Genomic DNA, 14,126 nt, shown 5'->3' with positions numbered 1-14,126 from the left:
CATTATTAACAAACAGCAGAAATGTCCTAAATTAGTCAAAACGAGCTGCCTTTAAGGAATTATCCATGCAGTGAAAACCACATAATTAGCTGACTGAATAACAGCAATTATCATCACCACTGCAGTCCACAAAGCCAAAAAGAAATATAGCAACAGTGCCAAGAACTGTTCAAATGAACTGAGAAACTGTCAAAAGCATGCAACAGTCAAGGATACAACAGTGTCTAAAAAACAAACCGGTCAGGGCAAATGACATAGTTGTATACAGTTTTAATACATACAAAGGGAAACCAGCTATTATAAAAGCGTGAAAAAGCTTTCAAAATGATACAACATTGGCACTTTGGACAGGTGCAATCTTCTTCCAATTAAACATTCTGATAATCATAATAATTTATTGTTATCTAATTGATGCTTACTTAAGCAGCCCATATATTAGTCATATTGTTTTTTTCAACCAGCGGGTGGAATAAAAAAAAAAAACAACCTGATTCCCCCATCCACCTTGCCTCCCTGCTGAGCCTTTGTATTCTGACAGCAGGGACACTACCGCCCTGTCACAATTAGGGAAGGCACTCGGGCGTGTTAGCACATTCCACGTGCAGAGCCCGCCAGAAAGTCGGTGCGGCGCTAAATACAGGCAGTGAGACATTTCCCGATCTCTGCAGCCGTACATCGGGAAAAATATCTCACTGCCTGTGATTAGCGTAGCCCTGTGCCGACTTCCTGGCGGGCTTCTGCACGTAGAGTATGCAAACATGCCCGAGCCCATCCTTAGTCACAATACACTGATCAGCGCTAATGGCTAAAGCCTGCGGTGCTGGTCAAGTGGAAAAATATTGACAGGCTGGTTGGACAGAAGTTCATAAGTGGATCAACTTCTGTACAACCAGCCTTCCCATACATGCATCAAAAGTTGGCTGGTCCCTGCTAAACCAGTCAAATTTAGATCCATGTATGGCTGACTTAAGACTTCAGTTAAAAAAGCGAGTAGTGAGTAACTAGGAGGTCACAGGGGAGTACAAAAATATATATAAAGTTTTATTTGTTGAAACGTATGTATCTGCATCCTGCATATTTTATGTGTTGTACATGAAATGTATTCTCCTTGTTTTAACCTTGAACAAATACTTTATATATAAAAATTATATAATATATATATATATATATATATATATATATATATATATATATATATATATATAAAATAAAACTTTATATATATTTTTGTACTCCCTGCTCCCTGTGACCTCCTAGTTACTCACTGCTCCCTTTCAATGTCCCACCTAGAGGAATTTTCTGGTTATTTATTTATAATTAGGGATGTGGGTCAGTGTAGTTTCTTTTTTATGACTACCAGCACCATTCAATTAATTTAAGACTTCAGTTAGGTATACATGTAGACTTTTTTTTTTTTTTTCATACTACCAGTGGGTTAAAAGAAAAAAACTCAGAGATCCTTGCATCCACACAAGCAATGCATCTCCCCTGTGGTGCTATTGAATATTGACAGTAAGGAGTTAGTGGTTGGCAATTTTGCCTGGCAGCACTGGAGTTGCTGATTCAAATCCCAACACTGGCCCTACCTGCATGGAATTTTCCTCCCACACCCCAAAGACATGCTGGTAGGTTAATTAGCTCCTGGATAAATTGGCCCTAATGTGGAAGAATGTAAGATAGGGACCTTGTAAGCGCACTGTGGGTAGGAATGGATGTGAATGTACAATACATATGTAAAGCGCTTGCGTGAATTGATGGCGCTATATAAGTACATGAAATAAATACTGTAAATCACCAAGGCAATAATGCTTTTCTGAAAGCACAAACCCTGTAGAACTAAATGATGGTAGTTTATGGTGTACAATATTTTTACATCTGTTGATCAAACTTATATTTTCAGTAACCATATCAAACAAATTTTAGTGTAGACAAACCAATTAAAATCTCTAAATTTTTTCTAAAATGTAAATGATAAAACAGAGTCAAGTGAATAGATTTTGCAATAACTGCAATACCCAAAAGTGTCCATAGGTGATGATCTAAGAGCCTTCACGTGTCATCAACCTAGTGTTAACAATAAGTGATGGCATGCTTCTGCCAGGTCTGTGACTTTGTACTGAAGCTGTTAGATCAATATGACAGGTCAGGCAACTAGCATTGTCGGAGGGAGGCAACAGCAGGACACCCAATTCTCCAAGCATAGGTTTTCCTTTAGCACACCATCACACACTGCACAAAGGTTCTCACAGTGGTGTTGCAGAATTTTAGAATCCATCTAACAAATTGAATTTATAGAATTAATTTGTGTGTTATCCATATTCAATAAAGTCTCTTTTTGTTTTGTTTTTTTATAATTTTAGGATTATAGAATCTAATTTGGTCTGTATTCACACTATAAAACTCTGCATACATCAAACAGTTCTACCATTTGCCTGCATCTTGTTAATAAAATTGAATAAAATCTCAGGACTTCAAACCCAACTTAATTTATTTATGTATGTTTAGGCAACTTTTTAGTATCAGTTTCTTAATTTTGTTTCCAATTCCATAAGAGGGATTCTGCCTACATTAATGTTACTGTAACACCCATACAAGAAATCGGGGTCCGATTGTCACCTGGACATGAAGGGACATGTATTATTAAAAACATTGCAAGGAATATTAACACTTTCCTTACTCAAAAGAGATTTTGGTCCATGTACACGTTGGAGAACTTCTCATCAGTTCCCATTCTGACCAGAAATTAAGGGAAATTTGAGACACCAAACCTGCCAAGCTCTATCCAAAATAATTTTTTGCTGAAGTTGAGCTTTAATTATCTGTTAGATTGAAACATGTTGATGTTACTGACCTCCTCTTAAGACAAGTAATGGCACCTCTGCTCCCACTGGAAACTGCTTCAAGACTTCAACAACTTGTATGTGTGTCAGGCTCTGCACATTCTGATGACAGATTTCTTTTATTACGTCCCCTTTCTGAAGTCCTGGACACCATTGGCTATCTAAAATCATTTTAACTTTTTGTCCCATTGCACTATCAGCGATGGCAAACCCGAAACCTTTGGGGCCTTTCAATAAGGGAACGGTCACTAGCTCAGGCAGTGATGTCCCGGATGATGCCATAGATGTCCTTTGATCGTGTAAATCCTGTGAAGGTCCATTCAGTCGACCATTGACTAACACATGGCCTGGTTTCCCATTATGGTCCAAAACAACTACTCCAGACTTTAAATCCTGGCTTCCCATATTTTCTCCTTGTGTAGTCAATTGCCCATTTATTAAGGGTGGAGCATTAACAAGATCAGCCACAGGATCATCGCTATCTTCAGGCAGAGGATAGCCCCGACATAAGGTCATATTCACATATTGGTTAATGGGAATAAGTTGAAACATCTGAACAACTTCCGCATGTGTATGGCCAAGAACACAGGTTCCATTTATGTCTACAATCACATCACCTGGAAAAAGAAAAAAGTAGAATGTTAGTATGTTAAATAGAGATATCATTCTTTATCCAGCATACATAAAAACACATTTTCAAGGGGAAATAAAATTAATGCTTGAAAAATGCAACATAAAAATAAAGTGGAAATGCCTTACAGATATAAAATAATGTATCTAATGCTGTAAATCAAAAGAAGATCAACATATGGTTAGTAATACACTGTAAGTTCTTAATTAAACTCCCCTTAAAAAATTAAACCCTGCAAGCAATAGTACTTTTAGCTTGCTGTAATGTTTCCAAAAGCACAGGAAAGGTACCAAGTTCTTGGGTAGTGAACATGAGATGACAGATGTGTTTGTAGGTGTAGAAACATGAGTGATATGTTTTACATTTGACAGTCATATACATGGCTTATTTCATTTTGGTCTAGAGCAGGGGTGCCCGACCAGTGGCCAGGGGGCCACATGTGGCCTGCGGAGCCCTCTGATGTGGCCCGCGACCTCCTGCTCTGGGATGGCGGGTTGGCAAGCCCAGATTGCAGGTTGGCTACCCGCCATGCCAGAGCATCAGTGTTGTGAATGAAGCCAACGGTAGAGGGAGCAGGCAGCTGCGGAGCAGAGCCGAATAAGCCCATGCTTACTGTATAGCACCAACTCCTGTCATAGGTGGCGTGGGACAGAAAGTTTATTACTAAAATCACAGTGTATATATGGGCATTATCTGTTCTGCAGTGGTTATTGGGCTGCTTTTAAATTGATCTGCAGGTGTAGCACAGTGTACCTGCGGCTTACCTGCACTGAGCCATAGACTTCTGGTTTTACCTGTGGGTTCGGTGTACTTTCAGAAGGTGCACCACACCTGCAGGATATGATAGAATTCTACGGCAAAGTACGGCTAACCTGCAGGAAAGCCACAGGTGCGGGAAGACCGCAGACCATCAGTGTAAAAGTAGCCTTAGGCCCCTTTAACATGATCTGTCTGACCCAATCGGACCCTCCATTCACCTTCATGGAGTGACAGATGTAAACAGACTTGTGTCTGTTTACATCTGCCTCCTTCCAATCTGATCTGCTAAAAAAAGGAAAAGTAGAGCCGCCCCCTTCCATTTGTTCAGATGAGAGGGCCCATAGAGTAGAGTGAGCTGTGTCTGTTTCTGCTTTGCATACGCAGAGTGGACGCAGAACTGTTATCTACTCATTGTGGCCCACGACTGGCTAAGTCACTTAAGTGGCCCTCACTTGTCAAAAGGTTGGGCACCCCAACCTTCTCCTTTTGCTTACTTTTTTTTAAAAGAGAAGTGAGGTATTTCAAAATAACAAAAGTACATAACCTAGGTGGATGCAGCATTGATCTGATGCTGCAACTGTACTAGAGGTGCACATCTTCACTGGATTCAGATTCGATTAGGATTATCTTGTCAACAATTCGATTTGATTTGATTTAATTATGTGATGCATGACGATTACTGCCCATGATTTTCATCAAAAAAAAGCAAGCAGTCAGAAGAACTACTTTTTTTATTTTATCTGTTCTTTAAAAAAAAATAAAAACACTCTCTGCATGTAGCAAAGTCTAAACACAGCAGACAACAACTTAAAGGGGAGCTCCAGGCTCCCCCTAACTCCTACAGGACTGTAGACATAGTACAGGAGGCCAGAGACTGCAGACATACTACAGAAGATGGTCAGAGACTGCAGACACACGACAGAAGATGGTCAGAGACTGCAGACACCAGACAGAAGATGGTCAGAGACTGCAGACACACTACAGGAGATGGTCAGAGACTGCAGACACACTACAGGAGATGGTCAGAGACTGCAGACACACTACAGGAGATGGTCAGAGACTGCAGACACACTACAGGAGATGGTCAGAGACTGCAGACACACTACAGAAGATGGTCAGAGACTACAGACATAGTACAAGAGATGGCAAGAGACTTCAGACATACCCTATTTCCCCGAAAATAAGACCTAGCATGATTGTCTGTGATAGCTGCAATATAAGCCCTACCCTGTTTCCCTGAAAATAAGACCTATTTTGCGGGTAGGGCTTATATTGCAGCCATCACCGACAATCACGCTAGGTCTTATTTTCGGGGAAATAGGGTAGTACAGGATATGGTCAGAGACTGCACACATTCTACAGGATATGGTCAGAGACTGCAGACTTACTACAGGAGATGGTCAGAGACTGCAGGCATACTACAGGAGATGGTCAGAGACTGCAGACATACTACAAGAGATGGTCAGAGACTGCAGGCATACTACAGGATATGGTCAGAGACTGCAGGCATACTACAGGAGATGGTCAGAGACTGCAGGCATACTACAGGAGATGGTTAGAGACTGCAGGCATACTACAGGAGATGGTCAGAGACTGCAGGCATACTACAGGAGATGGTCAGAGACTGCAGGCATACTACAGGAGATGATCAGAGACTGTAGGCATACTACAGAAGATGGTCAGAGACTGCAGACATACTACAGGAGATGGTCAGAGACTGCAGGCATACTACAGGAGATGGTCAGAGACTGCAGACATGGTAAAGGAGATGATCAGAGACTGCAGACATGGTAAAGGAGATGATCCAAGACTGCAGACATAGCACAGGAGATGGTCAGAGAATGCAGACATACTACAGGAGACGGCCAGCAGGTAAGTATATCTTTTTTATTTTAAATAAAAAAATAATACCCTTTAGTATCACTTTAAGAAATCATTGAGTCTTTTGGCGGCAACTTGGATCCAATTGACAAGAAATATACTGCTTGCAGATCAGTAGATGTTTCCAGAGGGGAGAAATTATAGGGAAATCTCAGGTAGGAATTAGACAGAAAAAGAGTGTGCAGCCCCCAATGTGTTAGGCACACACAGTACACACACACAGTACACACACAGTACACACACACACACACACACACACACTGGATAGGTGTAGCAGGTGGGGGATGAGTCACTTCTATACACTCACCCCACACATACATCAAGCATGACAGGCTGATCTCTCACCTCTGGAGCACTCCTACCATCCTCCCTCCTTTCCTCGCAGCTCATTTCCTGAAGCAGACTCTATATCTCATCCGACGGATGTGATGAGAGCTGCAGTGATCTATGTGTCACAGCTCCATGCGGATCTGAGTCCGCCCATCGGGGAGATGGCAGGTGTCCCTGTCCAGAGCTACAAATCCCAAGGGGGAGAGCAGCACTCTGAAGCTACATCATCCAATGAGTGGGGAACGGCCCCAGGTGCAGCCAGCCGATTGGCATCTTGTCATTCCGGCAAAGACACTGTTGTGGGAGGAGGGGCAGGAGCGACATCATGCACAATCATGATTACGCTGGATACCGCATTGATGCCGAATCGTGAAGGGTTGCATTGATGCGCTGATCATTTTCAACACCCCTAACCTGTACCTCACTGCCTCTACACTGAGAACTGAGTAATCAAACACTGCTGATCGCTCAGTTCTTGGTCTTCAGCGAGCAGAGAGACAGTAAGGACTGTCAGTCCCCGGCTCTGTGCTCTGCACTTTCAGGCCACATTCACACCTAGAGTAGTGAGAGCGCATGATTTTTGTCTCCTTTTTCCAGTTACACATATAGGGCAGCCCAGTGATTTTAATGGGCTGTGTCACACCTGGCAAAGTAGCTCATGGGACATTTTTGCACGTTTTTTACTGTATTTGTCACCCATTTTTTTAAGTGGCGAAATGTGCGTTTGCTTCTATGTTTGGTGTTCCCTTAATTAATAACACTGAAAGTGCTACTAGGTCATTTTAGGTGTATACATGTGGCCATACACTATACAATCTGATTGTACAATCTCCTTTAGATTCACCAAAACTATATAATAGGCGGACACACCATCTATCCAATTACTCAGTATCCAATCAATCAGGCTCATGCTTTATGCTCAAAATGCAGAGATTGGGGGGGGGTGTGTGAAGTGTGGTAGAGGACACTGCTATGGGGGTGGCCCTGCCCATAGCAGTGCCCATTGCCCCCCTCCACATCACCCCCCCCCCCCCCCCACACACACACACACTAGTGTCCTATTCCCTCCAATAGCATCCTACCTATGCACACAGGAGACCGAGAAGCAGCACAGTTCTGTACAGGGGGCGGGAGCAGGCACTGACAGAGTGACCAACCACCTGCGGGTTAACTTTAAAATTTAACTTAGCCAGCTCCTCCTCCGCCTCTGTCCTGGGCTGTGCTGCCTCTTGCTCTCTGCTGTTTACATGAGCCTGGAGGGGAGGGAGAGAAAATAATTGAAGGCACGGCGGAGGAGGCTGGGGCAGAAAGAGCAGGACTGGCACTAGCAGTAGCAGGGTCAGTGGCACAGACCCATTCCCGGTCTACCTATCACCTACCCGTGGTTGACAGGTAGTTTTTGTTTTTTATTAAATGTTCATGTTTGACCCCCACATTAACCCTTAATTTACTCTAATCAGCCTTAATTACTTCCTTATTCTCTTTTCTCTATTTAATTATTATTTCCCTGCTAATCATTTTTTTGGTTTACTGCCAATTTATAAACTATTAATTATTAAAACAATTTTTTTGTTTGCTATGTTCATTAATATTTTTACACATTTCACATTGAAAAAAGTGCAATATTTTAAGAAAATGCATTTATTTAATTTGTAAATAACTTTTCGATGCTTTGTACCATCGCTGACAGCGGTGGTGTAAACAAAACAGTTATGGTATGTATTGGCGCCGCTCCTAAAGCTCCTTTTCTGAGGTTCCCCAGTGGCACTCCTGGCCCCTCCTCTTCATCGAGTGCCCCCATAGAGAGCTGCTTTCCATGGGGGCACTTGTGCGTGTGTGCTCCTGAGTCCTGCCTTTGCGTCCATTGACACGGACAGCAGGACTCTGCCCCGCCCCCTGGCTCCCATGTCACTTGTTTTGATTGACTGCAGCAAGAGCCAATGGCTCCTGCTTCTATCAATCTATCCAAGGACCCGAAACAGCGGCTAGAGCTGCTGTGCTTGTCGCTTGAACAATCAGGTTCAGGTAAGAAAAAGAGGGGCTTTGGGGGGCTGCTGCAGTACAGAAGGTCTTTCACCTTAATGCATAGAATGCATTAAGGTGAAAAACCGTGAGGGATTACAACTCCTTTAAAGACTTAAGTCAGACCCAGAGGCAAATGCCCTTTTTACTCAATTATAGCTAATGCATGCTAAATGCTAAATATATGTATGTGTTAAGTCTTAAACTTCAGTTCAAAGAATGGCCTTACACAACAGTCATAAATGCATCATATGTTAAAAGACATGAATACAAACAGGGGAGGGCTGGCAGCCATAGGCCTAGGGGGCAAGTCCAGTCAAGTGGCCCATTGACCCACCGAATCAGCTCACTATCACCAGTGCCCATCAATGCAGCCTCACCAGTGCCCATCAGTGCAACCTCACCAGTGCCCATCGGCGCAGCCTCACCAGTGCCCAGCAGCACAGCCTCACCAGGTTCCATCAATGCAGCATGATCAGTGCCCATCAATGCAGCATGATCAGTGCCCATCAATGCAGCCTCACCAGTGCCCATCAGCTCAGCCTCATCAGTGCTTCAATGCAGTCTGCTCAGTGCATGGGGATTAGAGAGAGGCGAGCCGCCAGACTACACAGAGTGGAGATCTCTTGCTTACCCAGCATGGCCGCTGTCATACGAAGTCCTGGCTACTATGATAGACATCATCATTGCACTGTCTATAATAGGAGCCAGTCCAGGAGGTGAGACTTCGTATGACAGCGGCTGCAGGTAAGCGAGAGATCCCCACTCTGTGTAATCTGGTGGCGCTTGCCCCCCATCTGAGGCAGCCCAATGGGCCAAGCGGGACCCATGGTAGGACCAGCCCTGGGTGACCTTTCACTACCCCAGCTCACAGTGCACCCACACCCCTGATTGGCCCTGCAAAGCAGGGACAAAACTAGACTTGGTCCAAGGACAGTGTCTTCAGTCCGGGGAATGTCCCTGGAAACCAGGGATGTCTGGTCATCCTAGGCTAGTGGCCAGCAAGCCCCAAAGGCCATGGCCAGCTCCCAATGGACCCACAGGGCAGTGGCCAGCGGGACCCACAGGTCAGTGGCCAGCGGGACCCACAGGTCAGTGGCCAGCGGGACCCACAGGTCAGTGGCCAGCGGGACCCACAGGTCAGTGGCCAGCGGGACCCACAGGTCAGTGGCCAGAAGGACCCACAGGTCAGTGGCCAGAAGGACCCACAGGTCTGCAGACAGCTCCCAGCAGGACCCTGCTAGGAGCTGCCTGAGGACCTCTGCGTCCTGCTGGCCATGGCCTGTGGGTCTTGCTGGCTACTGGCCTCTAGGTTCTGCTGGCTTCTGGCCTGTAGGTCCTGCTGGGCATGGCCATCTCCCAGCAGGACCCACAGTGTTGAGGACTATTTTGAGGTTACTGGGTGGGCACTGGCCTGGGGCAGGGTAAATAGGATGTATGGGGGGGTAGATGTGGGTGTCAGAGTCTCTCACCTCAGCAATGGCAGCTGACCATGCCAGCTCACCAGGTCAATGCATGGCCTCCTACAGTCCTGGGTGTTTGATGCTCCTTTAATGTGGTCAAGTAAAGCCCGAGAGAATCACATGGGTCCCGACTCCCTGGCGCGCTCTGCTGCCTTTGCCTGCCTCCAAGCTCTGGGAGTTGTAGTTTCCTGGCTGCGTTGCGCTGCTCTTAGTTCTCCCCCACCGGGAGCTTGAGCACGCTTGGACTATCACTCCCAGAATGCCCCTGGCCCGACTTCCTCAGAGAAAAAATTTTAATTGGCATTAGGCAGGCCGCCGGCCGTTTTGGATATATAGTTGGGACAGCCTGGGGGGAAATTGCCACCCTGCCCAGCCCGCCCCTGAATACAAAATATGTGGCGCTCTAGCACTACTGTTTAGAAGTGGCCTCAGTTGTTCTGATGCATCTCAGAACCCTTCCTACCCCTAATCTGTCCAAGCTCTAGGGCCACTAGGCAATATCTTACCGGTAAGTACTGGACAATCATTTTATATTTATCTTTGCTATTAGATAGATTTTTTGCACTTTTTAGCTACTTTGTGGGGCCACCCGTGAATGAATTGTTAGTCTTTAGGTCTTCCTTACAGAAAAACTCTGATTTACTAAGAAGGTGTACTACCGAGAGGTTCTGATTTTTTGGTTTCCAACACTTCTTTGACACTTGGAGCCACCGGAATCTCCAAACAGTATTTTTCTCCACATACAGAGATGCCTAAACTGGATGGGGTATTATGTGGCCAGTTAAGATGAAAGCAGTCATAATGAGAATTTTTTAACTACTGTATCCAATAACGTATGGAAGTTAATACAAGTGCTTGAATGACAAACCACCGCCATAAAAACAATGGCAAGATTGTTCATTAAAAATGGTATCATCACTGTGCTACACCTTACACGCATTTAATGTGCCTACGGACAGAATATGCTCTATAACGCACCAGTTTACAGTTTGACCATGAAACCACCATCAGACAATAGACTCTACTTAATGGCACCCTTTACTCTGCCCTGCGCTTTTCAGATGGGACCAATTTTTCGATTTTTTACCAGGTAATCAGTATTTTTATTCCTTGACGGGACCAGTCAGATCTTTACCAGGCAATCACAATTTTTTACAAGTAAGAGAGGCCACCACCGGGGCTGTCTGCAACGTGATACCTCTTCCCCTCCACAGGCACAGCACAGTGGAAACATGCATTCTAGTACCATTATCTCACATTATACCAATCAGCAGCGGATAAATGCATACAGGGCTGGGCCATACTAAAAATCTGTAGGTAGCTTGATAAATACCATATAACTTTCCAACCTTTCAATTTTCTTCCAGTTTATTTTGACTTTGTTGAAAAATATACCGTATTTATTGGCGTATAATAAGCACCTTTTTCCCCTGAAAATAGGGGCCAAATCACAGGTGCGTGTTATACGCTGATAGTATACCTTGGAGGGGTAGGACGGGACGAGTGCCACCGGAATTCACCAAGCCATCATCTCTTGTTTACTCGGCTCTAACGTCACACACACAGTCCCGCCTCCACCACGGCATTGGTCCAGTGTTCTGTCAATCACAGGAGCTGGTCCAATACCTATGGCGGAGGCGGGACTGCATGTGTGTGTGTGTGTGTGTGTGTGTGTGTGTGTGTGTGTGTGTGTGTGTGACTGCCGAGTGAGAGCCGAGTAAACAGGAGATGACGGCTCAGTGATTTCCTGCACTGTTCAGGCTGCATTGATAAAAGATAGTGAGGCTGCAGATGAGCATTGAGGCTAAAAATGGGCATTAATCAGGCTGCATTGATGAGATGGGCTGCAGATGGGCATTGACCAGGCTGCATTAATGGGAGATGAGGAGGCTGCAGATGGGCACTAATCAGACTGCATTGATGGGCACTGACCCTTATTTCAATTCAAAATTGCTTATTTAAAAAAGTTTTTTTTCCCAGAAACTTCCCTCTTAAAATGAAGATATGCGCTATAGGCCAATAAATACGGTATTTAATGGTCATGGAAATGCATTCAGCTGTTAATTTTGCATTTCACAAGTTTAAGTCTTTTTTTTTCAAAGAATAAAACTTTATTGGACATTTTTCACGAGATACACTACCTGTACCTATTTATATCGAATGCGCAGGTTTCAAAATACGAAGACATTTAAGCCGTTTTTCATTTATATTCAAAAAAACAGTACCTATTTTTTAGCCATATACAATAAAAGCAAGATATCTTACTCATCTGGTCTGTCTGGTGAATCCAAATTCAACTAATCCAAGACGGTTCACCCAACCACTGTTCAGAAAAAATACTCACAAAATCTACAGACACCATTTATGTCCATACTATACAGTATAAAACAGGTTGCAGTAATAAAAACTTTTATGCTACATCATTTGGTGGTTGTGAAGTTTCCGCAGTTTGGGAAATGGGCTTTTTGATGCATAGATGCACATGCACAGCTTGGAAGTCAGTGTTCCATGAAACCAGGCTCTTTCTAAATGGCAATTCATTTTTTTACAATTTTGTACATTTATACACCGAAACCCATTCCCTGTGCTCATTGTATGTTCGATCTGTTTATTCATTACTGTTAATAACAGAAAATGGTTTACGGGTGGATGTTATGCCCGTCTCTTGATGGATGAGCATGTTTTACTGCAGATATGGTTTATTTATGAGGTTGAACTCAATGCTTTAAGATTTTTTTTACTGAAGGCAGTTATAAGCTGGATGATGAAATGGTTAATATTTAAATGAGAATAGATTCATCACAAAATGTTTAGGGAAATTTGCAGGCTGAAATTGCTGCCAGGCTGTCTCCGACTTTAAGTCATTAACCTGGAGCACGTATGCTGCAAGTGATATGAGAACTCCAGATCTGTAGCCAAGTCAGTGGATCAAAAAGTATTAAATACAGAGAGCCAGATAACCAGCAAATTCAGAAGGTCAATAATGGCAGTCTACATAATTTTCTCTCTTCATGGAATTCCTTTAAAACTAAATTCAAACATTGAATTAAAGCACCAAATTAAAGCAAATTGTATTCCCTCCCAGCACATAGTTCCGTTTTTGTTTTTACAAATGACTTCTCTACTTATCTGAAAATTTTATTCCAAATGGTGACCTCCCTTCTCCTCTGGATTTCCTGACCAGTGGTGGCTTATGGGCAGAGCACATGCCACACAAAAGTCAAATCTATGCACTGCCAGCGCTGGCAGACTGGCTGGCTACATGTCCTGTACTTCAGAGAGCTATAGAGGGTTGAACCCAAGACTGCCTGTGTGCCAACTTCTAGAAAGAGTGAGATTAGACATAATTGAACCCCCGAGTGGGGGGACAGCTACTGGGCTAAACAGAGTTTCTGTGACAGCACCAGGGTGAGGGCGAGCACTGCAGCAAAATTTTTATTTTTCACACCTATTGTGCCAACTATGTTTATATAAATTATTCAATGCTACAGTTGGGTTTAACAGGATCATTTGGGTTGGTAAGGCTTATATAACCAAGAATATCCCTGTTGACTTAAGCCAAATTCACATGGCCGGTTACATGCAGACAGTGGATTCCAGCGGCAAGAAGTGATCATGGCCCCATTCACACTTGGGCATTTTGTAGCTATTAGTTTGATGCTCAAAAATGCTTAACAAGCAAAAATCTATTGTTTTCAATAGCCCTTGTTCACATCTGAGCGTCTTGTTGCTTGTAGCAAAATGCCTGTCACTCAAAAAAGTACATGAGCTACTTTTCAAGCAGAATTGAGTATTTTCGTCCACATACACGTCAATGGGAATGGCTGTAAAGGGCGACACGTTTTTTTTTTCGAGTGTTTTGACACGCATTATCTGCTCAAACAGCAGCTGTCCACCCCTTTATCAGCAGCACTCCACACATTTTAGTTGAAAAATGCCTGGAAAAAAACGCCTGAAAAAAGCAGCAAAACAGTGCAATTCTGCTTCTTTTAAAAACATTTAAAATCGTGACACTTAGGTGTGGTTGTATCCTAAAGCACATAAACAGATACATAGGAATTTCTGTACACTTCTGCCCGTTACAAGCATGTTCAACACTTCCGTTATATTAAAAATAGTTCCTCCATTCACTGGACAGGAACATTCACACATGATGGATCATAGGCATAACTGGCAGACTGTCAGTTTATACAGATAGGT

At 43.7% G+C, this 14,126-nt stretch overlaps 1 protein-coding gene across 3 annotated transcripts in view; it reads right to left on the bottom strand.

Moving 5' to 3' along the window:
- MAGI3 (membrane associated guanylate kinase, WW and PDZ domain containing 3) overlaps nucleotides 1-14,126 on the bottom strand; it is a 497,671-nt gene that overhangs the window by 111,963 nt on the left and 371,582 nt on the right. For all 3 annotated transcript variants that reach the window (XM_077481559.1, XM_077481557.1, XM_077481558.1), the window contains exon 10: nucleotides 2,852-3,457. In XM_077481559.1, coding sequence (XP_077337685.1) covers nucleotides 2,852-3,457 — 606 coding nt within the window. The remainder of the gene's footprint in view (nucleotides 1-2,851; nucleotides 3,458-14,126) is intronic.

This window comes from Lithobates pipiens, unplaced genomic scaffold (assembly GCF_037356315.1).
Source record: "Lithobates pipiens isolate NorthernLeopardFrog02 unplaced genomic scaffold, aLitPip1_a1.2 Scaffold_16, whole genome shotgun sequence".
In the NCBI taxonomy this organism is placed as follows: Eukaryota; Metazoa; Chordata; class Amphibia; order Anura; family Ranidae; genus Lithobates; species Lithobates pipiens.
This window is presented reverse-complemented; position numbering and strand designations above follow the sequence as displayed.